The 27,920-nt window shown below is 57.3% G+C and overlaps 10 protein-coding genes and 1 non-coding gene across 11 annotated transcripts; 6 read left to right on the top strand and 5 right to left on the bottom strand.

Annotated features, from left to right (window-relative positions):
- Window positions 1–440: 440 nt before the first annotated feature.
- FCF1 (rRNA-processing protein fcf1) lies at window positions 441–1,531 on the top strand (the record flags this gene model as incomplete). Its single annotated transcript, XM_071060665.1, has 10 exons — window positions 441–476; window positions 523–635; window positions 696–747; window positions 804–821; window positions 873–926; window positions 976–1,031; window positions 1,088–1,131; window positions 1,188–1,249; window positions 1,307–1,352; window positions 1,419–1,531. The coding sequence occupies 10 exons, from the start codon at window positions 441–443 to the stop codon at window positions 1,529–1,531; spliced, it is 594 nt and encodes a 197-aa protein (XP_070916766.1).
- A 4,251-nt stretch (window positions 1,532–5,782) lies between these two features.
- On the top strand, window positions 5,783–7,222 carry MFIFM68171_05246 (uncharacterized protein; the record flags this gene model as incomplete). Its single annotated transcript, XM_071060666.1, has 1 exon — window positions 5,783–7,222. The coding sequence occupies one exon, from the start codon at window positions 5,783–5,785 to the stop codon at window positions 7,220–7,222; it is 1,440 nt and encodes a 479-aa protein (XP_070916767.1).
- Window positions 7,223–8,009: 787 nt separating this feature from the next.
- ERG2 (C-8 sterol isomerase) lies at window positions 8,010–8,790 on the bottom strand (the record flags this gene model as incomplete). Its single annotated transcript, XM_071060667.1, has 2 exons — window positions 8,010–8,374; window positions 8,448–8,790. The coding sequence occupies 2 exons, from the start codon at window positions 8,788–8,790 to the stop codon at window positions 8,010–8,012; spliced, it is 708 nt and encodes a 235-aa protein (XP_070916768.1).
- Window positions 8,791–9,298: 508 nt separating this feature from the next.
- On the top strand, window positions 9,299–10,038 carry CSL4 (exosome 3'->5 exonuclease subunit ski4 (Csl4); the record flags this gene model as incomplete). The annotated part of the gene is made up of 2 exons (XM_071060668.1): window positions 9,299–9,799; window positions 9,868–10,038. 2 exons carry the CDS (start codon window positions 9,299–9,301, stop codon window positions 10,036–10,038), a joined length of 672 nt encoding a protein of 223 aa, XP_070916769.1.
- A 1,146-nt stretch (window positions 10,039–11,184) lies between these two features.
- Window positions 11,185–12,159, top strand: MFIFM68171_05249 (uncharacterized protein; the record flags this gene model as incomplete). The annotated part of the gene is made up of 1 exon (XM_071060669.1): window positions 11,185–12,159. The coding sequence occupies one exon, from the start codon at window positions 11,185–11,187 to the stop codon at window positions 12,157–12,159; it is 975 nt and encodes a 324-aa protein (XP_070916770.1).
- A 495-nt stretch (window positions 12,160–12,654) lies between these two features.
- On the bottom strand, window positions 12,655–14,088 carry PUS4 (pseudouridine synthase pus4; the record flags this gene model as incomplete). Its single annotated transcript, XM_071060670.1, has 2 exons — window positions 12,655–13,991; window positions 14,055–14,088. 2 exons carry the CDS (start codon window positions 14,086–14,088, stop codon window positions 12,655–12,657), a joined length of 1,371 nt encoding a protein of 456 aa, XP_070916771.1.
- Window positions 14,089–14,760: 672 nt separating this feature from the next.
- On the top strand, window positions 14,761–17,097 carry MFIFM68171_05251 (uncharacterized protein; the record flags this gene model as incomplete). The annotated part of the gene is made up of 4 exons (XM_071060671.1): window positions 14,761–15,031; window positions 15,085–15,515; window positions 15,568–16,814; window positions 16,986–17,097. The coding sequence occupies 4 exons, from the start codon at window positions 14,761–14,763 to the stop codon at window positions 17,095–17,097; spliced, it is 2,061 nt and encodes a 686-aa protein (XP_070916772.1).
- A 357-nt stretch (window positions 17,098–17,454) lies between these two features.
- On the bottom strand, window positions 17,455–18,837 carry MFIFM68171_05252 (uncharacterized protein; the record flags this gene model as incomplete). Its single annotated transcript, XM_071060672.1, has 4 exons — window positions 17,455–17,614; window positions 17,682–17,799; window positions 17,874–18,529; window positions 18,680–18,837. 4 exons carry the CDS (start codon window positions 18,835–18,837, stop codon window positions 17,455–17,457), a joined length of 1,092 nt encoding a protein of 363 aa, XP_070916773.1.
- A 466-nt stretch (window positions 18,838–19,303) lies between these two features.
- MFIFM68171_t55 lies at window positions 19,304–19,417 on the bottom strand. Its single transcript has 2 exons — window positions 19,380–19,417; window positions 19,304–19,347 (listed from the first exon to the last, which is right to left on the bottom strand). It is a non-coding gene; the product is annotated as a tRNA-Leu (tRNA).
- Window positions 19,418–20,582: 1,165 nt separating this feature from the next.
- MFIFM68171_05253 (uncharacterized protein) lies at window positions 20,583–21,119 on the top strand (the record flags this gene model as incomplete). The annotated part of the gene is made up of 1 exon (XM_071060673.1): window positions 20,583–21,119. One exon carries the CDS (start codon window positions 20,583–20,585, stop codon window positions 21,117–21,119), a length of 537 nt encoding a protein of 178 aa, XP_070916774.1.
- Window positions 21,120–21,991: 872 nt separating this feature from the next.
- Window positions 21,992–27,433, bottom strand: MFIFM68171_05254 (uncharacterized protein; the record flags this gene model as incomplete). The annotated part of the gene is made up of 2 exons (XM_071060674.1): window positions 21,992–27,282; window positions 27,355–27,433. The coding sequence occupies 2 exons, from the start codon at window positions 27,431–27,433 to the stop codon at window positions 21,992–21,994; spliced, it is 5,370 nt and encodes a 1,789-aa protein (XP_070916775.1).
- Window positions 27,434–27,920: the final 487 nt, after the last annotated feature.

A 27,920-nucleotide genomic window follows, 5' to 3' on the forward strand; every position in this document is an offset into this window, starting at 1 on the left:
TGGGGCCATCATCTGATATCGCGCCCTGCATGTCTGACATTCTGGAAGCAGCCATGACGTGCTTTGCAGCAGAGATGGCTGATTGGCGCGACGTGGTCCACTTACACTGTGCACACAAGTCCCTCCTAATCTGGAACGCGCGATGACGGCTCCCAATTTTAGCCTGTGGTCCCTGACTGCCCCTCGCCCCGGCAGTCGGCGCCAGCTGTCCCTGCGTGCCCGCTGCACCAAGGGTGCATCTGCCCTGCAAGCCTTGACTCTGAGCGCGCCCTGTGAACCGTTGCCACGACGAAGACGAATCACTGAATTTTTCAATCGCCGGCATAAACGAACCATTTTTGAGCCGCAAAACACGTTATCTTTGCACCAACCATTTCGGCCCGTTACTCTCGAGTTTTCATTCGGAGCTCGTATAGCCGGCGCATACGAACGACTTCAACATGGGTGTCGCCAAACGGACCAGAAAATTCGCTACGGCACGTGACCTTGATACTTGACCCTCAGCACCTCCCTGATTAACAGCTGGCACAGGTCAAGCGGATGATCGGCCGAAATGACGACCGGCGCAAGGAGGAGGCCGTCAAAAAGGCGCAGATGGAGCTGAAGAAGAAGGAAAAGGAGGCGGTGCGGGAAGTGTGCGTCTCCCTATTCTCTACCATCAGTCGGTCACGTTCTTCGCTGACATGGTATTGCAGGCCCCAGATGCCTTCGTCCATGTTCTTCCAGCACAACACAGCTCTGGTTCCTGTAAGTACTCATTTAACTTTATGGTTGGGTGGACACTAACATGCAATTATTTATAGCCTTATCAAGTCCTAGTAGTATGTCAGCCAGGGGAGAACGGGGAGGCGATTGTTCCTGACATGTTTTAGGATACCAACTTCCTATCAAGGACCGTGGGAGCCAAGTTGCCTCTATTAGAGACAGTATGTGCTGTCTTCCCCGCTTGCCAGGCAGCTTACTAACTCCGTCCAGGCCATGGACTGCCTTTACGCCTCGTGCAACATCATCATCACATCCTGTGTTATGGCGTAGGACACTACCCTTAATATGTGAGACACCGTCTCGAGACTGACAACCGTCACAGTGAGTTGGAGAAACTCGGTCCCAAGTACAGGGTGGCATTGATGAGTATGTTCATCCTCCGTCTTCCCCAGGCCGCAGCGCGACAGCTAACCCTTACCTAGTTGCCCGCGATGAGAGATGGACGCGTCTAACCTGCGATCACAAAGGCACCTATGCCGACGACGTTCGTAGATACTCCACTCCCCTCGCCAAAAAGTGTTATGGGCTGAGACGGGCTTAGTGCATCGTGGACCGCATCCAAAAACACCGCATCTACATTGTTGCCAGTACGTGCCCGGCATCATAACTGTATGCTTTCTCTGCGTAATATACCTATCTAACTTGCCTCATAGCAAACGACCGCGACCTAAAGAGGAGAATCCGCAAGGTCCCAGGCGTGCCCATCATGTCTTGCGCCAAGGGCAAATACGTTATTGAGAGGCTCCCCGGCGCACCGGCCACTTGAGGCTGTCCGCGGGCATCCCAGAGATCACAAATCTACTGATAGCGGGCAGCGCTGCCACATCCGTCGTTGATTCGACTCCGTGAGGATTCAGATCCACACGGATATTCTTCGGCGCTGGCAGCGCTCTTGCTTAGAGATGGGCGTTCTCTGCTTCATGGTAGCTCTTTTTCTACCATGTGATGAAACAGGGCCTGGGCGCCACCTCAGAGTTGTTCCTGCGTTTCGACGGGGACAGGGAAAACAGGTGCTGCAGTTATAAAACTGCGGCCTGCCGGGTACCAAACCCGGTGTTGCATGGATGGCGCAAGGGCTGTTTACCTAGATCTCCGCGGGGCTGTTAGTGGGGATAGCTACTACCTAGTTAGAAATGTTTAGATACATGGCCTAATGAAATGACATGTGGTTCCTGGGTCTCGTGGCGGGCCACGGGGGAGGAGTAGAATATGGCAACGCGTTAGACACCAGGCTGTATCCTCTGCTCGACACTTCCCCAAAAGTGGCTTATACCGCACGCCGCCAAGCACAGCCCTGTGTAAACCTTAGCAGCACGCTGCCTCGGAGTGAGCATAGCCATTCTGACTATATCTGTTTAGACGATGTTACTGCTATAAACAGGCGTGCCTGGGACAGTGCCGCGGTCTCTAACCTGGCGTCAAGGCCACGAGACACCAGGGTGTATCACTCTCCGATGGAGCGAGCTCTGGGCGGTAGCCTTTTATTTCTCCATCTAGGGATCATTTTGTGACACATACTATAGTGTTGAACGCAGTATGGCCTGTCAGGAATTTGCTTGATGGATTTGTGATGCCCCGCTCTGAGATCCGCTCTCGAGGGCATGAAACCGACCGTGCCGTTCATAACGGGTTCACGGTTTGCCGATATTTAGACCGGCAACATGGTTGATACCCCCGGGGGTTATCACCTTGCAATAGAAAACCAGAACCGTTAGGGCTGCCCCACGACGAACCTCGGTGGATTGATCAAGACCTGCTTCATACATCTGTGCCGGAAAGCCCTCCGCGTTGCAACGCGATGTTGGCGGTCCCGATCTAGACCCGGAGTGACCCTGGTCCCGATACCTTCATCGCGAAGCTGCTCAACGGAGGGGTTTGGTTTAACCCCCACCTCTTTTCTTCGTCACGGGTCTTGGGACAAACACAGGGATCAGACAGGGGCTATCGAATGCCGAGATCCTGGTTAAGCTATATTCAGGCTCAACGATCCGTGGCTGGGCCGGGGACCGGTCTGGCCCGATGGGCTTGAGTGCTTCTCGCCATGGCCGGTTCTCAGGAGACACGATAGTGCAATCCCGTACGGGAATGGCGTGCACGGACGGAGAAGGATTGGAGATGCAGTTATGTGAGAAGGCGGTAATGAGGTCGGGTTGATCACCGCGAAATTTCGGAGCCCAATCGGTTAACGACTCGGCTGAAGAGCAGATTGGATAAACAGAACCCCGATGTAGGGAAGATATCATCAAAGTATCCTGGTCGCTTGCCAACGCATCGTGTCCACCTAATGTGGTAGCTCCGAGGTTCCGGTAATGTCGTCTGAAGCATGAACCCGTGACACAAAATTCTGCTTCTCCCCATGCGGGATGACGGATCCGACTGCGTGGTGAGCTTTGGGCCTGCACAATGCGGAGCGAACCGGCGCCTACAAGGAGTAGTCGGGCCTGGCGATATTTCGGCGCCAGCATCATCCCCGGCACCCTGTTCCCCGCGATTCGGAGCCCATCCGTCAGCAGCGTATTGCGGGGAAGGGCGGGCTAGCCAGGCCGTGCGAGTTAAAGTACTCCGTAGTCTGTACTTGCTATCTCGGTCATTGTTCGGACCCAATGTCCAAGGGTTGAAGACGAAGGGCGAAGGCCATTTTTGATGTGTTACATCGGCCGCGGAGATGCTAACCTCGCTTGGTGCATTCCGTGACGCATTGCGCAACCCAAGGATGGCGGAATAGGGCCTGGGCCTGTCCGTAAGAGTGTTAGCGGCACGGTTTGTACGTAATTGAAAAGAGAGGCGACGCCCGACCTTCCCAGTCGTTTGACGTTCAACAACCGACGTGCTCAAGCACCATCACACCCCAGCCTCTCTGGACCGCTCATTGTCGACAAGCCCTCTACTCCCGCCCAGACCGTGGTCGTGGAGTGCTCCAACGCAGCCAGAGCGACCAATGGCCGGTAGGGCGCTTTTGAAGCTGTCAGCGCCCTCCCCACCATCGACCCGAGACAGCGGGAATCGGGACAAAACGACAAATGTGCGGTCGATGCCGGCCATCTGTGAGTTGACTGGACACCTGGCCGACGTTCAGCGAGCCCAACCAGCGTTCCGGATTGCCGCCCGTGCGGCAGTTCTGGTCTGGAGTTTGCGGTTTCGTTTGCGAGACGTCTCGGTGTCCAGCACCCCCTCCCATTGTCCTACCAGCGCCGACTTCCCAGGGTTCGCCAAGACCCATTACTGAAGAATTAGTCGGGAAATCTGGATACGGAAGGTAATTATCAAGTAACAGCAACCTCTAGCTGCATAATACTGGAGCATTGATTCCAGAGGCCCGGTTGGAAGAAGGCAAAGAGATTTTTAAATGATGAGCGGGGGGGAAGGAAAACATGGGGATGTTCAAGGTTGTTCGGTGGCCGCCTCGGCACCGTTATCTTTCGCTTCGTGGGCTGGAGGGCAAGCGCCCAGATACTCGCTGCTGACCTGCGATTCCCCTTTGGGACAGCTCGAGCCTCGACGTTTTTCATGACGTTCGCCTCACTCAGGTCAGCAACGTTTTCCGCAAGCGGCACGGTAGCAACCGGTGACAGCCTATGATATCTTTACCATCGCTTATTACACTCCTGTACGACAAAGCAGTGCTCTGAAGTACAGTGTTAACAAGGCACCACCAGTTGGTCTGCTGATATCGACGCATCTGCACACCGTGCCTCGTGCGTCGATATGCGTTATCTATTCCTCGTCCTTCCCTACCCTTGCAGTGGCCAGGCACTTCTGGCATCTCTGGCTCGTACCTGGCTGACGGCTGATGGGGGATGCATGCCGTGGACAGGCGCCAGACCCCTGGAATCTGTGACAAACTGACATTCCTCCCGCTTCTCTGCTTGCAGCCTGTTTTGTTGTATGTATGTACAGACACGCTGAGCAGGTCCCGTACAAGCCGAAAATCGGCGTCGGTGAACCGGGCTGGCACGTGGAGGGTTTGCTTGAATTGGGATATTGAATCCTGCTCGTTGTCCACCTCGATTCTTCTTTACCCTTCTTCCTACTGCAACGGTACAAACTCTGTTGCCATCCCGATTGGTGGCTCGTGGCCATGTCCCTTCATGACTAAATTTTTTTCTCCTTTCTGTTTTTTTTTTTTTGTCTGTCCTGCTGAGCCCTCAGCCTGTGGATACGGTGGGTGTCTCGCCCCATTCGGCCCCCGTGAATCTCTTCTGCTCAGCGCTGCCCTGCAAACCACCTAAGACCTGGCCAGTGGGGAGCTCCGGTTCGCCTGCCCGACCAGAGCTTGATCCGATTTGCTTCGTTGGTTAGTTCGTGGCTAAAGTGCCCCGTACCTAAAAGCTTAACGGCGGGGCGCTTCTACTGGCCCCGGGACCGCTATGCGCTGCAGTCAGTCATGTGGACAGACGTCTGGATTTCGTCTGTTGTCGTCTCGTACCATCGATGACCACACAGAGAGCCGTCCTAAGCAACCTGTTCCTCGGGTGTCACGCTCCGCCCATCCGCCCCCCCCGGCCCTCTACATTGTCGCCCATTATCTTACCCATATCGTTTATCAGCTCCCCTGCTTCCGCTGTCTGCCCCGCAATCTAGGATGAACCCCACTAACAGATAAACGCGACTAGAATAATACGCCATTCCGCGCCGAGCTCGATCTGCCCTTTCCGTGGATATGCGGCGCCAACTGCCCGCAGAGGTTCACGACCAGTTTTCGCCTGCTGCATAGGGGGGAGATTCTGACATTGACGAGCCGCTCGCCTCACCGCTGCCTGCGCACAACGCTATGCATGTTTTCGGCTTCTTTTCTGGCCAAAGATAATCCTGCATCCGAAATCTCGTCAACCCCGGGGCCCGTCTACACCTAGGCTACCAACCATCTCACCCACGGTACGGGACCCAAAGAACACACTTGCGCTTCTCGCATCCACACAGGCAGAGACTTGTCGGGCGTGTTCGGGAACTCCAGGATAGAGTGGCTTGTCCAGAAGTAGGACATTTCGGATAGACACTACGCCCGCCTTCTTCCACCATGGCGACTGAACTACACTCAGACCTGCCTATCAGGCCCGTTCCAAGGGATATCAGGATCGTCAGTAACGCCGGCAGCGACGAGAGGAGACACAAGCACTCCCGGTCGTCATATTCAGACGCCTCGCCTCTCACATCCAGGAACAACTCGCTCACCTTCCGTCCCGCGAAGCGGCCAATGCCCACCCCTGATAAGACCATCGCTGTTATCAACGCTAGTGGAAGGCAAGCAGCCTCCCTCATCCGCGTGGCCACGGCAGTCGGCTATCATGTCCGAGCGCAGCTGAGGAACCTCGAGGGTGTCGTGGCCACCGAAGTGGCGACGAACCCCAACGTGACGGTTCTCCGGGGTGAGCTGTACACAAAGGAGCGCCCTGCAGAGACGGTGCAAGTTGATGTGACGCGGAATGGCCCCATCTCGGGCATCGGCGTCAACCACACCTTGATCTCGGAGTTGTTCCGTGGCGCCCAGCTCGCCTTTATTAACACGACCTTCTACGGGGACGAGCAAAAGATCGGGGAGGCGCTCGCAGACGCCGCCAAGAAGGCCGGCATCCAACACTACATCTACTCTTCCATGCCAGACCACCACGCCTACAACGAAGAGTGGCCGTCGCTGCCGCTGTGGGCTTCCAAGCACAGAGTCGAAGCGTACGTCAAGGAGATTGGACTGCCCGCAACTTTTGTCTACACGGGCATCTACAACAATAACTTCACTTCGCTGCCGTACCCGCTCTTCTGTACCGAGCTTCAGCCGGACGGTTCCTGGATCTGGCAGGCGCCGTTCCACCCAGATGTCAAACTCCCTTGGCTCGACGCCGAACACGACGTGGGGCCGGCCATCCTCCAAATATTCAAGGACGGCGTGAAGAAGTGGGGAGGTGGCAAGCGTATCGCGCTAGCCTATGAGATGCTCTCCCCAAGGGAAGCCTGCAGTGTCTTTGCGCGAGGGGTGGGCCGGCCGGTACACTATGTTCGTGGCCCGATCGAGATCAAGGTCAAGATCCCGGAGGGCTACCGCTGCCAGCTGGAAGCGCTCGAGGCACTTTTCGGGCTTGGCGCCGATGACCCCGCCAAGCAGCCGCCTTACTTCGGGGATATCGAATTGGAAAACAGCTGCCCGAGGGTAGCCATGGAGCTGTGGGAGGGCCCTAGAGGCCTAGAGGAGTATGCACGCGAGGTGTTTCCCTTGGAAGAGCAGGCAAACGGCTTGACATGGATGTTAGAGGAGGAGGATGGCGCGGGCGGCATCCCGAACCACAACAACGCAGGTCACAACGGCAACGGCAATGGCGTCTACGAGCACCATCACCATCACCACCAAAACGGTGACGCTCTGATCACGTCGCGAAATGAGCCTCCAGACTCAGACGGCGAGGATGACGACGAGGGCCTCGTTATGAGGGGCCTGAAGCGGGATGACGAGGAGTGGCTCGCCTAGGCTGCGAGTTTAACCTTGCCCGGGGTCTCCTTGCCGTGTTCTGGGCCGATCTGTATCCGTCTCCAACTCCATCTCGCACGCTGTCATCATCAAAGAAAAACACATTGCACGCATTTGGCCCGGAGCGCGGCGAAGCAAAAAAAGGTGGCTAGGATATTCTTGTGGACGGTTCCCTGGTTTGACAGCGGGGCGTGTGGTGCCCAAACTTGCTTACGTTGTATTTATTTTGCGCATCATTCTCCCTTTTATAGGCGTTCCATGGCGGTCACGGCGGTGATGGTCGAGGTTGAGGTGTCAAAAAGGTGAAAAATGGCGAAAGCGGCAGCATCTTGAGTTAGAGCTTTGCTTTTTTTTTTTTTTTCCTCCTGCGAGCCCCAGTGCCGGTGAGGCCCGCTGCGAGGCGCCTATTTTGGGCTCGAGAGCCGACACTGAATACCACGACGTTGACGCTCGCAAGAGCAACAGCTCAGGACATATCTTCTGCAGATGCAGCTGTGATGAGCAGGTCTCCCTAACGGTTCGTCATATATTGTAACCGGCCCGCAATGTCATCGACGGCTCACCAGTAAGTGATTACGTATTACATGGTTTGTACATGGGTCTATGATAGCTTGATATACATGGCCCTCCAGATTGAGATTGCCTTTTCCTCCTTTATCGCGCCCGCCGTCGCCCCGGTACTGAGCGGCGGCGCTCAACTCACAAGCGAGCAGACATACACCTCATCAATGCGTGCATGATCCACTTTGCCCTGAAGTTCACGGTCACGGTTACTAGCTTAACCCGCCTAGAACTTGCCCTTGGCGAGATTGCCCAGCATCTCCTTGGCCGTCAGCCACGTGGTGCGCCACAGGGTGGGGAAGTCGAGCGTGCTCGAGAGGCCGTCGGCGAAGCCGAAGAAGAGCATGGGTGGGATCCAGCCGCGCGCGTACTCGAGCGCGAAGCAGGCTTCGGGCATCTTGTACTGCTTCACGTCGCCCCGGCGGAGGTGGTGGACGGAGCCTGGCGAGTACACCTCGGGTGCGTACTCGCCGGGGACGTAGGCGAGCTGGGTGCCTGTCAGGATGTGGAAGTAGTCGTCGGCCGTGTGCCGGCCAGTGTGGCCCTCGGTGCCGACGGCTGTGCCGAAGATGATGAGGTATTCGGTTATGCCTGTTGGGAGTTTTGCAGGTTAGGGGGGTTGGCTTGCTTTTGCTGAGCCTGGTGGGGACGGGAAGGCACATACTGGCATGGATGATGTACATAGCGCCCATGGCACCACCGGCATTATTGAACACCCACTCCTCGTCCCGATTGACGTAGCTCGACACGCTGGCTTGGCCGTGCAGCTCGTCGACAATGTGCTTGACGATGGCACGCGTGTCATTGCCGTGCAGCTCGATGCCGCGCTGGCTTACCTCCTTGAGCTGATCGAGGTTGAAGACATAGAAGGACTCGAGGTTCTGCTCAAGGAAGTAAACAACCGGGGTGAGAACGCCGAGCAGGATGGCGAAGAACTTGAGCCAGCCGCCCATGTTGCGCGAGCAGCAGGAGCTGGACGCCTGCTTGGATGACGACTTCGGAGCCATTGCAACGGACCTTGAGATGGGACGAAGAAGGGACGACGAGGAGGCTATAGAAAAGAGAAACCCACAAATTGCAGGAAAACTGAAGTGTACTTATGAAAGTTTAGATTGCCGCGTCGCGCGGGTTGCGCCATGCCCCCTGGGGTCCAGGGTGGTTGTCCCTGCGAGGGCAGGCGGTGAGCACTGATAACCAGGGGATTGCCGGTATCTGTGGGGTTGACAGGCACAAAACAGCAAATGGGAACCCCGGCCGTGCTCAAATCCGGGCGACCTGAACCCTTGAACGGCAGAATATCCTTCGCCCAATTGTTTTTTCTCACTGCCTACTCGAACGATCCGGAAACCGAGTTCCCGATATATGCCAAGAAACCTGATGATCCGCAACTGCTTCCTACACTAGCATCGGGACACAGCCAGTGCAGCGCACAACCGAAGCGCATTCCGTCGCAAGAGCAGCGCCAAGCGACAATCGTCACCGGCGATTACGCCAGCAATCGTATCAACTCGGAAAATGGCGACATCGACCGCCGCCGCCTCCCTCGCCATCCCCGGCCAGCTCCTCGGGCCAGCATCCAAGTACCAGCCCGGGCCAGGTACGCACCTGCATGAGTCGAACCTGTACTCATCCCTGCTGGGCACCATTCACATCAGCCAGCCAGCGAGAGCGCCGGGACCGGCGAAGCGGTTGACAAAGATCACCCCAGCGCCCGCGCCTGCCGAGCTGCCCACCATCTCAGTCGTCACAGCGGCAACGGGCTCTGCGGCTGCCTCGGATTATAGCGCTACTAAGAAGAAGCGTGAGGTGCTGCCCGAGGTGGGCAACGTTGTGCTTTGCCGCGTGATACGCATCACGCCGCGCCAGGCTGTCGTCGCGATTCTCGTGTGCGGAGATACCGTGCTGGATGCCGAGTGGCAGGGCTTGATCAGAGTGCAGGATGTGAGGGCAACGGAGAAGGACCGTGTCAAAATTTATGAGAGCTTCCGGCCGGGGGATATTGTTAGAGCCGAGGTGGTATGTCCGTCCCAGATGCCACTTCCATCGGGTCCGGTGTTACTGACTGGATTGTGGTCGCTGGGCAGATTTCGCTGGGTGATCAGGCTAACTACTACCTCTCGACGGCACGCAACGAGCTTGGTGTCATTCTGGCTACGAGCGAGGCTGGGAATACCATGTATCCCGTTAACTGGAAGGAGTACAGAGACCCACAGACGGGCTTGGTCGAGCTCAGAAAGGTTGCGAAACCCTACTGAACCAGCGATTAGATTCCATTTGCAGCTGGCAGTGGAAGGGCAAGTCGAGCCCCCCAGGGCATTGAATGGGGGACCATGCCCCAGGTCGAATGGGGCTCTGCCGCGGAGGCTCGACACAACAGCAAGGCTTCCGCGTAGAGGCTGAGATTTGCCCACATCATAAAAGTGTCCAGCCGGCTCCGCAGCCAGACATTGGTTGCATGTTCTCAAGCATCGAGATCAGGCGGCCATGATATCTCTACTCTGTCTGGAGAGAGTAATATCAGCAGCTTTATCAGGAGGCAACGCTGACGAGGATTATTTTGGAAGTCTTTGACATTCTAGGCTTTCGTCGTATACCGCATTAGACCGCTCATCATGCGGCGAGCTTCGATAGCCCAATGGGTAGCAAAATGCCTCGCATGGTTAGCACGGTGCCTGACTCCGTTGCATGACAAGCATGCGCTAAGGCCCTATTTGAGGGTTCATGGAGCCCGGGATCTGATCTTCCAGCCCAATCAACAAGCATGATAGTACCCGCAGTTACTTGATTATGGTGACCGATATGGCATGAAATGTCGTACTCATGGGTACTCTCTCCTAGGGCGGGACAAGATCGAATTGCTCGTTCTCGGTATTCGTCGCCGATCGTGGGGGCGCAGCAATGCGCAATGCACGACGTCACAAGGCAAACATTTAGGAATCCTTAACGCCAAGACCCAGCCACCTTTCGCCCTAATTGACACAGGCCTTGGTCTGTCCGGTCCGCTACGAGATCTTGTAGGCCATTCTAAAGCAGAGAAGAGAATGAAAATGATAAGAGGGAATTAATTTTAACGGATGCGAGAAGAAGACGAGAAGAGAAATACGCTGAAAACACATCTCCAAAAAGTCGCCCTTGAGGAGGATGAGTTCACTCGCCATGCGACCCTTGTAAGGTAGCGCTGTTAATAACGTTAGCGGACCGGGGACTATGTATGTAAAAATAGGCAACTGGCCCAGCACCGGCTCCCCTCCTTCGAACCACTCACCAGCGTCTTCTCGCATCACAGAACAAGCTCGTGACAACCACAGAGACGCCGACGGCGCGCACTGCCGACTGTGTTTCCGTCGAATACAAAATCAGCAGCACATCCGAAGCATTGTTACAGTAACCGTCCGCCGGGCATGTCGGCCACGGCAACCATGACGGTCGCAAGCGCAGGCACCTTGACGACTACGACATCCTGCTGTCCGCAGTGCGGGTTCGGCCTATCGCTGCCGCCCTTTGAAGACGCCCAAACCGCCTTGCTCAACGCGCAAAGACAAATCACCGACCTCGAAGCCCAAGTTCGGCTGCTCAACCAAAAGGCCTCAGCCGCCGTAGACCGTTGGGCCGACTATGAAGACGAACTCGCCCGACTGCGTTCCCAGCTCGAATCGCAAGCCTCGACTCCGCCCACATCAACAACGATACAACACCACCCACAACAAAATTCTTCCTCCCTTCCCACCCCGCCCAGCTCAGCGGCCGGCGCCGGCCCGGCCCCAAGCCCTTCCCCTTCGCGGGCTTCCTTCCTGGCCTCGACAATAACGACCAGCGCCGCAACGCGCATCTCAGCTCTCCTCTCCTCCCGCAGTAGCAACAATAACAACAGCAACAAACCCACCCCGAGCCTCAAACCCCTGCCCGCCGCGGCCCAGCCGCCCAAACCAGCGCCGAGCCCGATCCCGTCCCTCCCGTCGACCGCCACCTACCCACCGCACTCCTTCTCCTCCCTGTCCCCGCCGCCCAGCCTGTCCGGGTCGGCACAGCTCAGCGCCGAGGACCTGCTGGAGGCGCTCTCGCGGGAGCAGGCGCTGCGGCTCGAGGCGGAGGGGCGGCTGAGCGAGACGAGCCGCGAGGTGGAGGAGCTGAGCGTGAGCCTGTTCGAGCAGGCCAACGAGATGGTGGCGACGGAGCGGCGGGCGCGGGCGCGCCTCGAGGAGCGGGTGGCGGTGCTGGAGCGGCGCGAGGCCGACAAGCGCCGCCGGCTCGAGAGGCTCGAGAGCGCCGTCGGCCGCATCGAGCGCGTCAGGGGCGTCCTGAGGGAGGTGGAGGGCCTGGGCGGGCGGGGATCATCGTCGTCGTCGTCGTCATCGTCATCATCATCATCATCATAATAATAAGTGAGCGCATTTAAATAGATCAAAGGGTCGCGGGGGAAACGGTGGGTTGGTTTGGATCGGATCGAAAGTTGGGAAGGGGGGGGGGGGGGAGGCGTTTCGGAAGGGTTATTGCTTTGTCCCATATGTGCGGACGGGAGAAATGGCTTGGGCTGGGATACGGTTGATGATTTTTCATGAGCGAGGATTGCATGTCGGGGGGGATGGGTCTATATCTGTGATGATTTGGGTCGGTAGATTGCAGGGAAAGCGTGGGGTATCAAAATGGAATCTATCGGAAACGGGACGGACATCAACCTACGGTTGGAGTTGGTTTGATATTGTTTATTTACAGGCAACGCAGTCTATCTTGCTTGCATAAGACTCCGCGAAATACTGATCGAGTATGGTCACTCTTGGATATTGCGTTGGAGGCCGGTTAGAACACCTCACCGTCCTTCAGACAAAACTGTTGTTGTCCAACTATCCCAGCAAATAGTAGGCGTTCCCTTTTTATGCGCTCACGGCTGCGGCGGCCGGGGGCTCTTCTACGACACCTGCCTCGTCAACTGAAGTGCTCGTCTCCGGCTGAGGGGCAGGCTCGGCAGCTTTGCTCTCAGCTTCCGTCTTGGCCGGCGTACTTGGTTCTTGCGAGGGCCCGGGCTCCAGCACCTTTGCGTGCCGGTTATTCCACGACTCCAACATGCTCTGGACCTTGGGCGCCCACACATCCTCCCCCTTGAGTAGCTCGTCGTACTCCATGCAATTGGCGCCGCCCAAGACGAATTGGCCTTGCCGGGTGCGGCTCAGCTCAGCCATCATGGCACCACAGCCCAACTTCTCTCCGAGGTCATGGCACAGGGTGCGGACATAGAAGCCCGAAGTCACAGTCATACGGATCTTAGCCGCCGGGGGTCCTTTGCCTTCCCAAGGCGGCGGCGTGTGGGGTGCTGGAGGTGGAGGGATGAGATTCGAGCCCTTGCCCGCCGGAGGTAGCTGGCCGAGAGCGCCCGACATCATGGGCTCTGCGCGGCTATCGTTGGCCTTTTTCCGCTTCACCGATGGCTGCTCCTCGCTGACGAGCGCATCAACCGCCTCTTCAGCCTCGCGTTTCTTAGTATTGTACTCGGCTAGCGCCTTTGACTCCTCTTCCTCCTGTTCCGGCGTCAGTTTGCTCGGCTCCTCCTCCGACGCAGCCTGCCGCTTCGCCACACGCCAGACAGAGTCAACCAGGTTCTTCTCGGCTTGCTCCGCTTCCTCGGCGGGCCAGCGGTGGTTGTGCGTGCCGGGCTCGTACCACTCGACCAGTTCAAGCTCGGTGACCTCGACATCTCGGGTCTCGATCTCACGGGGAATCGGCTTGCCTTCGCGCGCGTACTCGTAGAGCGGTTTTCCGTCCATCTTGAGGGCCGAGTAGAGCGGTGGCATCTGCTTAAACTTGCCGCGGAAGCCCTCGAGCGCCTTCTCAACGGCCGGCCGCGTGACCTCGTCGTACTTGCCTTTCTTGATGATGCGGCCCACTCGATCGTATGTGTCGGTGCTGGCGCCGAAGAGGACGACGGCCTCGTACGTCTTGGTGCAGGTGAGGAAGTTCTGCAGCGATTTGGTGCCCGTGCCGACGCCGAGAATGAGGACGCCTGTGGCCAAGGGGTCGAGCGTGCCGCCGTGCCCCATCTTTACTCTGATTTCCTGCTTTGGCTTGCTGCGTCGCCATTTCTGGCTCCGTGATTCCTTCTTGCGGAGGGCCGTTTCCTCGGCTATCATGGGCGCAAAGAGCCTCGAGGGGTTGAAGTATTTCTGACAGTCGCGAATGACTTGAGCCGAGCTCATGCCGAGGGGCTTGTTGATGGCTGTTTCGCTGGGTTAGATGGGAAAAGAACGCAAGGTGTCGATGTCGGGGGTCAGTTACACACCGAAAACGCCGTCGAGGACCTTGTCAGTCGCCATCCTGACAAGGTTAGAAAATCTCATGTGCGCGAGATGCAGGTGCCTAAGGATAGCAATTCATCAATGGCTAGAGGACTGATGGAACCCTACGCCGGCAGTCCTCTTGGTCAGGGCAGTGCTGTGGTAAAAGCAAAACAGCGCTGTTCCGGCGCATCCAAGTCCAGTGTTGCTGGACAACCGTTTGCGATCTGCCTCGGAATTTTTGGGAGGAGAACTGGAGGGCTAGGGGATCCCTGACAGGGTTATCAAGCGCTATCGGTTGGCGGGCGGAAGGGCGATAGGAAGGGGGTTGATGGGGATAAGTACCCGGCGCCTTCGATAGGAGTGGGGCTTTCAACCAGATCAGTCGTGCACAGGATCGCAACTGGTTCTCGGTCCCCTGTAACTGCTGTGTGACTCTCGAAGCGGCCCCTTGTCTGACCCCACTTTTCGTCAGCCCGCGTCGTCTGTCGCGTTTCCAGCATTCTTCCCTCCACCACCGCGTAAAGAGCCAGGTTCCTCGCGGCATTGTAACCCACCGAAGCCCCCTCGTCCCTCCCCCACCACGAGCATCCTCCGTTATCTCGAATCGCGCAAAGAGCCCAGCTTATGCATCCTCCGGACAGTGGTTTCCGTAAAGTATTCCATTGACCCTCCCTACCCCCTGGCATTTTGCGACGGCGTAATCCCATTATGGCCGGCCGGCCCCGGAGGCGGAGGGCGTCCAATTCTACGGTTGCCACGGTCGACGATTCACAAGTTCGATGGGCCAAGGAGTCGTCAATACTCAAACCGTCGCCGCGAGGCATTCCAGATAACGACTGGCCTTGCTACGTCCTGACAGATGCGACCATCTACCGTAAAGATGGCAAGACCTTGGCGAACCCCCTGCTAGTACATGTCCAAGGACCGCTCGTTATTCGCGGGCTGCTCGAGGTGGATGATGACGAACTCCTCCCCAAATGTGCGTTCGTTCCATTCTGATCTTCATTGGTGCGGCATGCTGACTGTTTGCAGTGGTCAAACCCAACGTGAAGTCTGCCTACATTGAAATCTCGCACTCGGAGCGATACTCGATAGGAGACGGGCCTATTACGCTCTGGATCTCCGGGTTAGCTGGCTGGTTCGAGATTAGGCCATCGCTGAAATACCAGCCCATGTACAGCCAAATTCGAGAAGCAATCACCCTCTACTACGGCATATTCGAAGCCTACGAGAAGTACAATAAAGCATGCGGGCATAAGAAAAAGTCGAAGAGGCCGCCGCCACCGACGCTCGATGAGATCTTCCTTGGATGCGCTGTCAAGGCCGGTGATGGCATGCTGAGGGATGAAGTAGAGGCCTTGTGTCACAAATGGGCCGACTTCCTGATTCCCCATTTTACCAAAGAAGTCGCCCTGGTCTGGGATGACACCCTTTTCGCCAACTGGCTGCGTGATTCGCATCCTGTATGTCTAGCTTACGGGCGCACTCTCTGTAGTTGCTGCTAACACTCAGCAGGATGTGGAAAAACGAATCGCCGATGCGGCGAACGAGTCGGTTCCTTCGCCGTCTCTGCCCGGGACGCAGAATCCAGAGGAAAACAAGGCCATGCAGAAGCGTAGGAGCAGATCGGCGAAGGCGAGCAGTCGAAGCAGTGAGGTTCGAGACGTCGAGATGCGAGATTTCGCCCCGGATCGGTCGCGTAGCCCACAAGCAAAGCCAGCCAACAAGGGAAAGTCCAAACTGGAAACGCCTGTGCTACTGCCCGAGAAGTACAAACAATTAAGTCAGCCTGCAAGTTCAAAGCCATCACCAGCGCCGGGGCCCAGGGATTCCCCGGCGGATACTCCCATGGCCGATGCCGACTCCGACTCCGACTCCCCGGTTGACCGGCTGCTGGCAGTTTTGCGGGAAATCGCAGAGACAACTGAGATAGACAAGGCGCAGCCGCCAAAGATTCATTCGAGTGTATTCTTCAAGTGCAGGATCCGGCACTACGGCGCGGCGAAGGAGGTCATCTCGTACTATTCGAAGGAGCTTCTACCACGATTGGGTCCCGAATGGAAAGGCACTCCCTTCCATGATTGGTTGAAAGCGACGGCGAAACAGCCATTCGAGGAACCAGAGCACACGACAGTAGAGGACATTCCGGCTCAGACCCTCAGACGGGCAAAGATTATGTCCAAGGCGGCCCCGTTAAATGCAGCCGCCTCACAACTACCCCCGGCTATCGCTCTCAGAACGAAGACCAGGAACGTAGCGGCGAATGAGAGTGACGGCGATTCAGATGAGGACGTTGTGGCTCGGGTACGCGGTCGCAGATCCGGCAAGGGAGCCGTCTTGCGCTTGGCGTCGAGCTCGAAGAAACGGCCCGCTCCGGATCCTGACGGGCAAGAAAGCGGAAGCCGACGGGGTAGAAAATCGACCAAGATCCACCATCATATCAGCGATGATGATGAGGATGAGGAGGAAGACACCGCTGACGACGAAGTCGCGGACGACGACGACACTGCCTCCGGGTCTCGCCTTCCGTTACCCGAGGGTGCAGTTCTCGTTGTTGTCCACGCCGAGAGGATCCCCACCATGTCGCCGAAAGGACCAAACGGTACCTGGACATGCGAACAAGAAGGATGCAGCTATGTCGTGAGGTCGGCAGATGAGGAGGCCGCGCAGGAACTGATTCACAAGCATTTCCGGGATCACGAAGCCCAGGCCGAGAAGATCAACTTGGCTCTTAAGGAGAGCCGCGGTCACATGCCTATCAAGTATGCCTTCTTTCCCCCCATTTCATTACTCGTCCGCCTGCATCCCCGTCCAAAGCGCGCATAACCAGTGAGCAAGTCGATCCATCATCCGGTTGGTTGGTCATGCAATGCAATGCTTGGGGTGGCAACATGGGCACACAGTCACTTATCTAGCACTAACCTGTCTCACAGTCACCTACTAGACAAAATCCAAGCAATCGGCAAGACGGCTCTCCTCAAGAAGCGTGAGACGCTTAACGACGAGCCGATCCCGGCACCCATCAAACGGCGCCTGCTGATTTGAGGTTACATACGCGAGCAGAGGTTGGGCCCGCTCGTTCTGCTTCTAGTCGGACGTGCTTCTCCGTTTATAGTTTTGTAATGATACAATTGCTAGCGCGTGTACGCTGGAAAACGGCGTTCTGGTCGGAAGGATGGTTGATCAATCACGGGGCATTCCCGCGGTTAGGCGGGTGGGCTGGTGTGTGTTTGTTTAGGGGCTCTACTACGCAGGGCATGGGAATGGCGTCTACCGGGGTTCGGTTCCGTTGGGGCTTCATCAACAAAATTGCAAGCTTGACTTTGTGGTCAAGTTGCGCATGGAATTGTATTGTCTACCGGGCAATTCTATTTGCAATGGAAGCCCATCTCATCCAGACGATCACGGCTTCACAAATGACATGACAGCGTACCGGAAGCTTCCATTCGCATAGCCCCTCCTCATAGCTCGGAATGCCTGTAGAAATGCGATCCCGTCTCTCCCCTGGCTAAAGGCAAATGCCCAGAGCGAGGGGTTCTGCACCAGCGACCAGGAGATGTCCCTGCGAGATGGTCAGTGCCCAGTGCTCTCTCAACGCAACATGAGCTTGTAGACTACGAAACACATACCACGTCTTGCTCACGTCCTTGCTAATATCCTTTGGGCCATTCAACACCTCGAGCCCGGCATCCCTCGCAAAGTCGATGTACCCCTGCTGCGTGCATAGCGGCGGGAGGAGCATGCCGTCTAAAGTAACTTTGTGGTCAGCAGCGGCCCCCTTGAACACCATACACACCAATGAAGAAACACAAACTACCAACCCTCGATGGGCTTGATGTCAGCCGCAAACTCGCCCTCACCCAGCCCTTCCGCTTTGAACCAATCCGCCAGCACCAGCTTGCCCCCGGGGCGGAGGAGGCTGTGCGCGTTCCGGAAGAAGAGGGCCTTGTTGGGGAAGTGGCTGAGGGCCTCGGTGATCCAGACGACGTCGAATTTGCCACTGTCGCTGTCCCTGTCGCTGTAGCTGTCGTCGGTGCCGCCGAGCGCGAAGTACTCCCCCATCTTCTCGGCGTCGAGCTCGAGGAACCGGACCTTGCCGCCCTGGGAACCGATGGGGATGAACCCGTCTTGCTGTGCTGGCTCTGCGTCTGCCGACTGGGCGGGAGCGGGAGCGGGAGCGGCGGCTTTGCTCAGCCTGGTTGCGAGCTGCACCTGCTTGCTGGAGATGGTGATGCCTGTCACGGCGCAGCCCGGGAGGGTCGAGGCGAGGAAGCGCGAGGTGCCGCCTACTCCGCAGCCTACGTCGAGGACGCGGAGCGGCGTGGCACTGCTACTGCCGGCCGGGGTGGTGCCATTCTCTAAAGGGAGGTTGGAGATGTCGAGAAGCAGGCGGATCAAGTTCAGCTGGGCGGTTTCCTTGGTGTCGGTTGCTTTGGAGGCGTCGGTGGGCCAGTAGCCGTGATGGATGTGTTCACCCCTTTTTCGAAGGGGGGTCGGTTAGCGGGGTTGGTGTGAGGAATGGTCGGGGTGAGGAGTGATGGTGTCACAGCCAGAGTAAATCACGATATGGCATTCGCCATCGCGGGCGATGTGCAAACGTGAATAAGATTCAAGTGAGAGAGTATACCATAGGTTTAGATAGTAGTCGCTGGCAAGGTCATAGTGCAATTTGATGCGGTCCTTGAGGGCCTGCATCGTCGTGTGAGCGAGGCCCAATGGTGTGTCATACTGTTTGCTGAGCTCAGTAGTCTCGTCGCTAGCGACATCAGCGTTCGCCGCGGACATGTTTGGCGGTTTGCTTGATGCCGCGACAGCTTGTAAGTTTTGGTTGGTGGGGTGTGCGACGTGAGGGTGAAGGTCAACAAGAAGCGTTGGACAATATTGATCAATTGCCTGCTGCTAAGTGATCTAGTGCTTGCTCGAGGCTCATTTCCCATCCAAGCCCTAAGAAAGAGCTGCCACAAGTAACCAAGCGTCTCGAGGTGTCCATGACGCCCAAATTCCCAGACCATGGCACACTCCCTATGCAGAAGAGTGGAACGTTGCAGGTGCTGTCATTGGTCCGACCAACAAACCGGTGGCTCACCATCGACCGTGCTGGTCTGCTCAGATTGTCATCGCACCCACCTGTCGACCGGAGAGATGTCTGCGCAGCTTTATCATATCCACGGAGCACAGAGCAGCGCTCAGCTCGCTCATGAGTGAGAAAAAAAATGAAATTGTACCAAAGCGAGGTGAACAGGAAAAAGAATGACTGGGGCGCGATTCGAACGCGCGCCTCTTTCGAGAGTAGAATGCTCCCACATTAGTGGGAAAGAAAGGAATTTCTTGAGTCTACCGCCTTAGACCGCTCGGCCACCCAGCCAATAGTCAATTGTTATTGAATCTCTGGCTGGATTTGGCCTTGAGAAACGACTTCGCTGACCCCCTAACCTGAACGCCATTCGGCACATACTTGACTCGCGCATATTCGATTCGAGTCATCTTATACACAGCCACCGACCCTGAGAATCACCAGACACTGGGCGGGTTGCGAGGCTACCTGCTCCTAATCAGATGTCTGAACAATGGGCAAGTGCCTCAAACTGACCGTCAACATATCACGGACACCCAAAACCGTGTTCATGCTGTTTGTTTACTTTGTCGGTAAAATACCTTTTACCCAACCGGACAGCTGCAATCAGACGACATTATATTCTATCCTACGCTACGGTTACATCACCGTTGGAGACTGATGCCGTCATCTCTTCGGTCAATGATCTTCCCGGGCCGCCACTACTGGATCTGCGAAAAAGCGCCTGGCATCTTCCTGCTCGGAGATAGCGAGCCGGGGACCAAACCCGCCCACGAGCCGCTGGTGAGGCTTGGCCTCTAGACTCCAGCACAGTCTAGGATGCGACTACTCCGCTTTACCGCCGAGTCCAGATTCATGCCTCGTGTTGTGAACTGCGTGCATATTAACCTGTACATACGAGAGTATTGCCCGCAGATATTGCACTACGTCGGAAGCAGGAAAGTGCGGGGGTCGAGGACCTTTCGCCGCGACGAGATCCCACAGCAAACATACCTGGAGAGGTCATCGGAAGTGAAGCCACCAACCACCAGCCGTTGTCTTGCTTGAGGGACGGTACGAGGCGCCAACAACAATGGTATTCTCGGCAGCCTATATTCTCGGTGAGCACTGCAGGATTGTCTGGCCCGTCGGGTCTTTCCTACCCCGTCTGCTCACGAAGAAGGTAGTTGGGGGAGATTGGCAGGAACCGTGAGATATGGCTGAGAGAAGGGCCTTTCGTGTATAAAAGACGGCCATATCCTCTCTCTTGTTGTGAATTTCACCCATCATCATCATCGGCAGCAGCAGTAGTAACAGCAGAAACAGCAGTAGCGACAGCACAACTAGCCTCAACTCAAACACCTCTCTTTGCTGTTAAGTCCCAATCATATTCACGCAAACCATTAGCAAAACAATCTCAACAGCGGCCATCATCGCTCCTCACACCGCAATCGTGAACAGCCCACCCCTCCGGACAATGCATCTCTCCAACACTATCACCACCCGGCTCCTTCTCCTCCTCTCCCCGCTCGCCGCCGTCGCCCTACCCACTCTGAACCCCCCCATCAACAACCGCGACACGTGCCAGCGCACCTTCCCCACGTCCACGCGGAGCATCAACCTCCTCAACCGGCCCGACCTGCAGCTCGCCGCAACGCAGACCATCAGGTTCGCCCTGCCGCGCGAGGCGCTGGCCGGCAGCGGGCCGTGCGCGCTGCGCGCCCGGTTCCCCGCGCACTGGGAGGTGTACGACTCGAGTGTCGAGGCCGGGGGTGCGCCGCTCGCCGTCGACATCTTCGACGTGGACGGGCCGGCGGCCGGGGCGCTGGTCGGCTCGGTGCGCTTCGCGGCCGTCGAGGTCGGCGGGGCGGCAGCGACCATCAACTCGTTTGCCTGCCGCGAGAGTATGGCGTATCGGCTGGTGCTCGCGGGCGTCGGAGAGGTCGGCTTTGTGAACGGCGAGGACAGGGGGTTGGGGCTGGACGGCGGGGTGGAGATGGTTTGGGGCTGTTAGCGTGGGGAAAATGGATATGCTCTCCCTGGAAGAGGATGTCGCAGAGGTGCTGAGCCTGCTCTCCTTTGCTGGGGGTTCGGGGCCGGGGTCGGGGTCGGGGCCAGGGCCTTAGAAGTTGGATGCTTTGGCCTGTTCTGGTATTTGAGAGTTTGTATGGCAGATTCGAGCTAGTCCCTTTGGGAGTTTAATGGAAGTCGCGCCTAGAAGTATAAGGAGGTTTTTGTTTGCGCCCCCTTGCGACGTGAATGTGTGGAAGTCAACTCTGCGTAGCCCTGGCGAGAAAACGGTCAAGCGGCCCTTGGAACGTAAGAGTGGAACAACACCCCGTCAGCGAGGATGATGGCATTCTTGATCTATATATCTTGGCACATCCCATCATATCTCCCTCAGCTGCCATTCCCCCTTCGGAAACACCTTCCAACAAAATGGGTATAATGAATTGCTCAACTCGTGGGCAAATAAGGGGACATACATACCTTACACACTGACACAGCACACATAGCCGGCAAATGTCCTTTACCCCGGCTGCCATCGTCCAACCGACCACATAAGCCACTCTTCTATCTCACACCGATCCGACAGTGTAACAAAAGAGAGGTGACGCCGGGAAACCGGCATGGAAAATAAGTGTGACCATAAGCCTCATGCACTCATATCCTTCCTTTCCCTGCCTGACCAAAGGAAAAAAGAAAAAAAATGTGAGAGGAAAGAAAAAGCGTTCTAAAAGAGGGGAAGCATAAAGGTCCCCCCGGGTATCCCTGAATCTGAATAAGCCATCCACTCGCTTTCCTTCTTTAACACCTCCGTATGTATCCACTTGTGTATCCATATCTCCCTCCGCCCCATTATGCAGTTCCCCGGACGCCCACCTCCTACCACCCCCCGATCCTCGGACTCACCGCCCCGCTAGCGCTCGCGCTCCCGGCGCCGCTCACGCTGGCACTCGCCATGGCGAAACTCTGGTCAATCTTCGCAACCCAGTCCATCTTCTCCCGCTCGCTGCGCGCCGCAAATAGCCAGGTATTGTCCGTCCCGTAGACGGCAAATACGCCCGCCTGGAGGCGCTCGCTGAGCCTGGTGATCCCTCCTCCCCCGCCTCCGTTGGCATGATTGGAGCGGGCATTTTGACTGGCCGTGTTAGCCCCGCTGCTGGGCCAAAGGGATGCGATCAACCCGCCCGTCCCTCCTCCCCCTGCCGCCGCCACCGCCGCCGTTGGCGAAGCCGCTCTCCGGCCGTTGCCGTATTTCCTGTTCCCGTTCCCGTTCCCGTGGCCATTGAGATTGCTGTTACTACCGCCGCCGCCGCCGCCATCCATATCATGCCCCTCCCCATACCCATACCCGTACCCGTACCCGTACCCTTCCCCGCCCGTGTTCAGCAAGCCCAGTATCCCCGGCTGGCTATCCACCCTCGAGTTCCGCAAGCTGGCGATCGCAATTTCCTCGCCATCGCCCACGCTGTGAATGTGCAGGTACGGCCGGCGCAGCTCGACAAAGCGCTTAACCCACCGCGTCGAGTCGGCGTTGGGCACGAGCAGGTACCCACCCTTGAGCACGCTCGGGTTTTTGGGCACGCGGATGACGGTCGCGACAAAGGCCGGAGCTGGCGCCGGCGAGTCAGGGCTGCCGACGGCGCCGTCCTCGGGCGGGTCCGTGTTGGCTGGGCTGAGGATCTTGAGGGTTGGGTCGGGGTAGCGCTGCCAGAGCTTGAGGGCGCGGTTGAGAAGGCTTGTCTGGTGTTCGGTGTATTCCGGTTCTGGTCCTGGGGTAGGTGACGGTTGCGACGTATCGTCGGCCTGAGGGACATTGTTGTCTACGGCTGGTGGGGACGCGACGGGAGATGAGGCTTCGGATGGCTCGGGGGTGTCTTTGAGGAGCTCGGCGATCGAGTCTGCGTCGCTGTTGATGGGTGGTGGGGGAGGTAGGTCTCCGTCCTCGGGCTCGCCGGCGCCGTTGGCTTCGCCATTGGCGTCGCGGAAGCCAATCTTTTTGAGGAATGTCTGGACCGCGGCAATCTCGGACATCATCCGTCGTTTCTTTCTTGAGCTGATGTAATCAGCCACCAGCGAGACTCCGCGCGGCGTCCAGGCGGCCAGGTTCTCCTCCCCCTTGACGTAGTCATGCTGGCTGTTCATCCGCCAGAGATCGCCCACCCGTTTGATGGGCGCGGGCCGCATCTGCAGCGTGAAGATGCCTGTTGACGAGTGGACGATCCGGACGTGCTGCCACAAGGCCGAAAACATTGACGTCTGCCGAACAAAAGAGCGCGAAAGGATTTGGCAGCAGACCTTCAGCGAAAACTTCATCGGCTCGGCGAGCTTCTCGGAGCTGATTTCCCACGAGACTGTCATCTGAACCCGATACTTATCCGCCGTCACCCGGTCCAGCAGCAGAGAGTTGTGAAGACTCGAATCCCATTGGCCTAGAATGGTAATGCTTCGGGTCCCGTTGGCGTTTGTCCGAAACACGGGTTTGGATGACAGCTTCAGCGGCAGTTCCGGACTAGGAGAGCCCAGATCAGGCGTCTTGCCTGCGCTGTCCAGGAGCTGGATCTTGCCGGCCCGCATCGAAGTGACATCGTCCCACGGCAGCGCGTCGCCCGAACTGTGGGTGAGATTGATGGCGATTCGCCTTTGTAGTCCCTGGTGCAGCTGGAATGTGCCGCTGTCGAGCTCGCTGGTTTGAGTGACCTCGACAGGCACGTAGTCGCCCTCCTCATTCAACTCGAGGATCTGCACCCGCGCGAGCAGGTCGTGTTTCTCCTCGGTGAAGAAATGAGATTCGCTTATCCGAGCGCCTTTAGGCTTGCCCCGGGATATAGGCACCCCATCTCTCATATCATCCCAGCTCAGGAGCTTGTCGAGGTGCATGGCAGATACCTTGGCGAATATCGCCACCCTTAGCGTTGTCTCGGGAGGTGCGGATAACGGAACGCTCATGCTATGGACGCTCTCGAACCTGATCGGACCCTCGTCAAAGTCCTTGATCATCTGCGTAGTGGTGATCCCGTCCTCAGAGATGCCGGGGATAAAGAGCTGGGCGTGCACCTCGGTGCCTTCCCGTTCCGCGAAGCCAACCATCTCGTGCATGACTATGTTGAACTTGAGCGTATTTGCCGGTGCCCGAGCGCTAGACGGTTCCAATGCAAGTTTGATGATGCCAATCGCGTGCGACGTGTGTGGCGAGAAGACGTCGAGCGTGAAGTCCTGAACCCGGCTCTCAAACACGGCCTTCAGGGGAACGTCGACTTCCCCGACGAGGGTGTATTGCGGCATGCAGGCCTCGATGAACGGGTTGTCAAGGCTCAGATGCTGGGCGTATTCCGGCTGATCAAGGTATTGGTACATCTGCCGCATCTGTCTGACCCGATCGTGGAGCTTCTCAATACTCCACAAATGCGCAACACCGTGCTTGTAGTCGACGACGCGGACACCGATGCACGGTTTCGGCGCCTCTTCCAGCGGGATATCCTCCCCTTCGCCGGTCAGTCCATTCAGGACCATGTCGTAGGACGAGCACAAGAGGTGGCCCACATCAACCACCGTGAACTGGAAGACGACGTGTTCGTCCAGCTCGTGGCTCATGATCTGGGCCTCCTTCAGCGTCGAGGCGTGTTGCAGGACTGCCTCGGCCATCTGCACGTAGCGTCGGCTTCTCCAGTGTTTGACCACCGCTTTTGCGCGCTCAATCTCGTCCTCCGACAGCTTTGGTTTTGCCTTGGGCCGCTTGAGCGGATCCAGCTTCTCGATTTTCGCCTCGAACTCGCGGCGCTGGACTTCGAGCTGCTTCTGCATGTCTGCTTTGAGTTGAATGAGCGTCTCTTCCATCCTCGCCTTCTCCTTCTTAATCTCCTCTACCTCGACATTTGCAGCCTCGGCACTCTTGAGCTGGTCCCGGTACTCTTCCTTCTGCTTCTCCAGCTGGTTCTGCATCTCTTCGCGAATTTCACGAAGTCTTTCCTCCGTCTCACCCTGCTTGGGCGTCGACGGCATGGTCAGGACGGTATCGAGCGAGAAGTTGTCAATGGTGCCTGTCGAGAGGTACTTTTCCCGGATTGGATACGACGCCATCGATTCTATATCCTCATCTCCCTCGCGGCCATTCACACGTTCGGCCCGGGCTCTCTGGACGTCCTCAAACAAAGCATTGAGTTCCTCGTCGGTTAGCTTGGCAAAGTTCTGGTCCGTCCCGAGAATGGCGGGCGCCGCCTCTCTACGAGCAAAAGACCAGTCAGACTCTTTTGCGTTCCGCTGGAAAGTAGCCGGCGAGTCCGGGCGGCTGTCGCTGAATTCCGAGACCCCTGTGCTGTAGGTCCGGTCGTGCCCTGGTTTCGGACTGGGAGATGGCGATGTCCTTTCTAGCGCTTGCAATTGGCTTGCTGTCACTGACTGCCGCAGCAGGCTCTGTTCTGCACGCTCTGCGCGTTCTGCACGTGCCTCTAAGGGATGGTTGAACCTGAAAATGTGGAAGTCGCCTAGGATAATGCGGTACCCCGAGTGCAGACGCGTCGGCTCCGTGATCCGTTTTCCATTCACCATGACGGCTGCCCCTTCCTTGGGGATGAGCATCACGGTCCCATCCGCCGCATTCTCAAAGACGCAGTGCTCATGGAGAATCCTCGACCCGTTCAGACGGATGTTTGCCTGGTGGTCGGCGTTCGACTCGACGTTGCCGACTGTTGTCGAGCCGGGCTTGAGGTTGTAAACCAAGCACTCGGCAAGGAGGGGGTCGTCTGAAAGATTGACCAAATGCGGCATCTTCTTTGGCGTGGACATGCCGATGAAGCCCTTCTCGATGCTGATTCCCAGTTCCTCGAGGGCCGCCTCCCGTTCCTTGTGGATTTCCTCGGTCTTGGCCAGCTTCTGTTCCCAGGTCTGGTTGAGGTCTTGCAGGAGCTTCTCGCTCTGGTTTAGTTGTTCGGCAATCTCGGCCTTTGACACCTTCTTTATCGTGCCATCGGACTGCGTGATACTGACGATCTGCTTCTCCAAAGGCGTGCCTTCCGCGTACACCTCCTCAGCTGGGACGGGGGCACCGCCGGCGCCGCCTCCACCGGCTCCCCCGCCAAGTTTGCTCCGCAAGAGGGCCAACTCTTCCTTCAGTTCGCGGATCATGCGAGCGTTGGCGTCTTCGTTGATGACAGCGTGGTTCTTGATGCGTTTCGCAGAGTCGGCGTATCGGAGAGTGCTGAGCGTCTCGTCGTAATTGATGTCTGCCGGGCTGATGGCAGCAATCATGGCCGTCATACTGTTTCCTCCCAGCGAGTCCTTCAGGAGCCAGGTGAGAACGCTGTCTCGGTAAGGGACTTGGCCTGCTGCGCCCTTCTTTTTCTTGCCAGTGGAGAGATCCGCCAACGCTGCAATCACACGACCCAGCGTAGAAAGAGAGCGGTTGATCTCGGCGCCTTCTTTCAGACGAGCGCCAGTCGCGCCCGTAGAGGTTGCTCTTTCTGAACCCGCAAGATCGACGAGACTGATCTTGGCCGCCTTTTCCATCTCCATCTTGGTCTCGGGGTCAAAGCGCTTTTGGGTCAGCATGAGCGTGAAGACGGCGTGACTCCGACTCGACGTCTCGTTCATGTTGGTCGCGGCCACCGTTCTCGCCTTGTTGCCCTCGTCCATCAAGTGCTCGATCTCTTGGAAGCTCCCAACAACCAACTTCGCTAGATCCTCGACGTACGGGCCCGTGGAAGGGTGCTCCCGAACCTTCAGGTTCCCTTTGTTGGCCGGGTTGAGAAGATCGCGCACTCGTTCATTGTAGATTTCAAGGTACGACACCTCGACCGTGCAGCGCAAGTTCTTGTCCTGTTGCATCTCCCCGATTCTCCTAAACATATCCTGGCAGATATTCGGAATGATACCAGCGTCCTTGCCGTAGCCCATCATTGAGTATGACTTTCCCGAGCCGGTCTGACCATAGGCAAAGATACAGTTGTTGTAGCCCTGAAAGGCATTGTCCAGCAGCGGTTTGCCCAAGTCTTGGAAGAGATTGTCCTGTCCCGCGTAGTTTGGCGCGTTCTTGTCGAAGGACCAGTACGACTTGTCAAAGGCGAAGACTTTTGGGCCGTGGTCCTTGACCCCTTTCCCTCCAGCATCCGGCGGCGGGGTCAAAACCGTTTGGTTGTCTTTCATTTCCACGATACATTTTGCCCCTCGGTCGTGTTCTGGCAGCGCATTCCAACGTCAGTCTCGCTGCTCGTTTTAGCAACACAACCACTGCATCCGAGACGGCTCACCTCTTCCGTTGAAAGGACGGCATCTGACCACGACCTTGATATTCCCTCCCCCGCCAGACGGTGCTGCGCCGGGCGCCATGATGGCGGCTTTACAGCGGCTCGCCGGGGTTGCTCGGGAGGGCGTGGGACGATAGGCGACCGCGTCACGGGGCTCGATCGGTCTGGGCGACAGCAACCGGGGCCAGGCACGAAGCGGATCTAGGGATTATGGCGCAATCTTGAATTTCCCAGCATGCAGTTCCCGGCCCGCAAGATAGCACCCGCGCGCATCCTCCCACCGCAAGCCGCGTCGACAGGGACTCCAGGGGACGTCGAGTCGCGGTCGGATTTAACTCAGTTGGTCGCGATTAATCGAGATTGCCCTGCGGGGGAGGGCGGGGATGGCCCTGCGGTCAGGAAAATCGGCTTGAGACTTGTCGAGTCGTCGTCAGGGGCAAGCCTGCAACCTGCAGAACGTTTAAATCTTTATGTCCGGTCGCTGGCCGGTGGAGGCGTGTCCCGCGGCGGCACACAGTTGGCGGAGCGTCTGGTGTTGGGCGATGTTTGTGGCCAAGATGGCGCTTCGA

Source organism: Madurella fahalii, assembly GCF_045866475.1.
Source record: "Madurella fahalii IFM 68171 DNA, scaffold_2, whole genome shotgun sequence".
NCBI classification, from domain to species: domain Eukaryota; kingdom Fungi; phylum Ascomycota; class Sordariomycetes; order Sordariales; genus Madurella; species Madurella fahalii.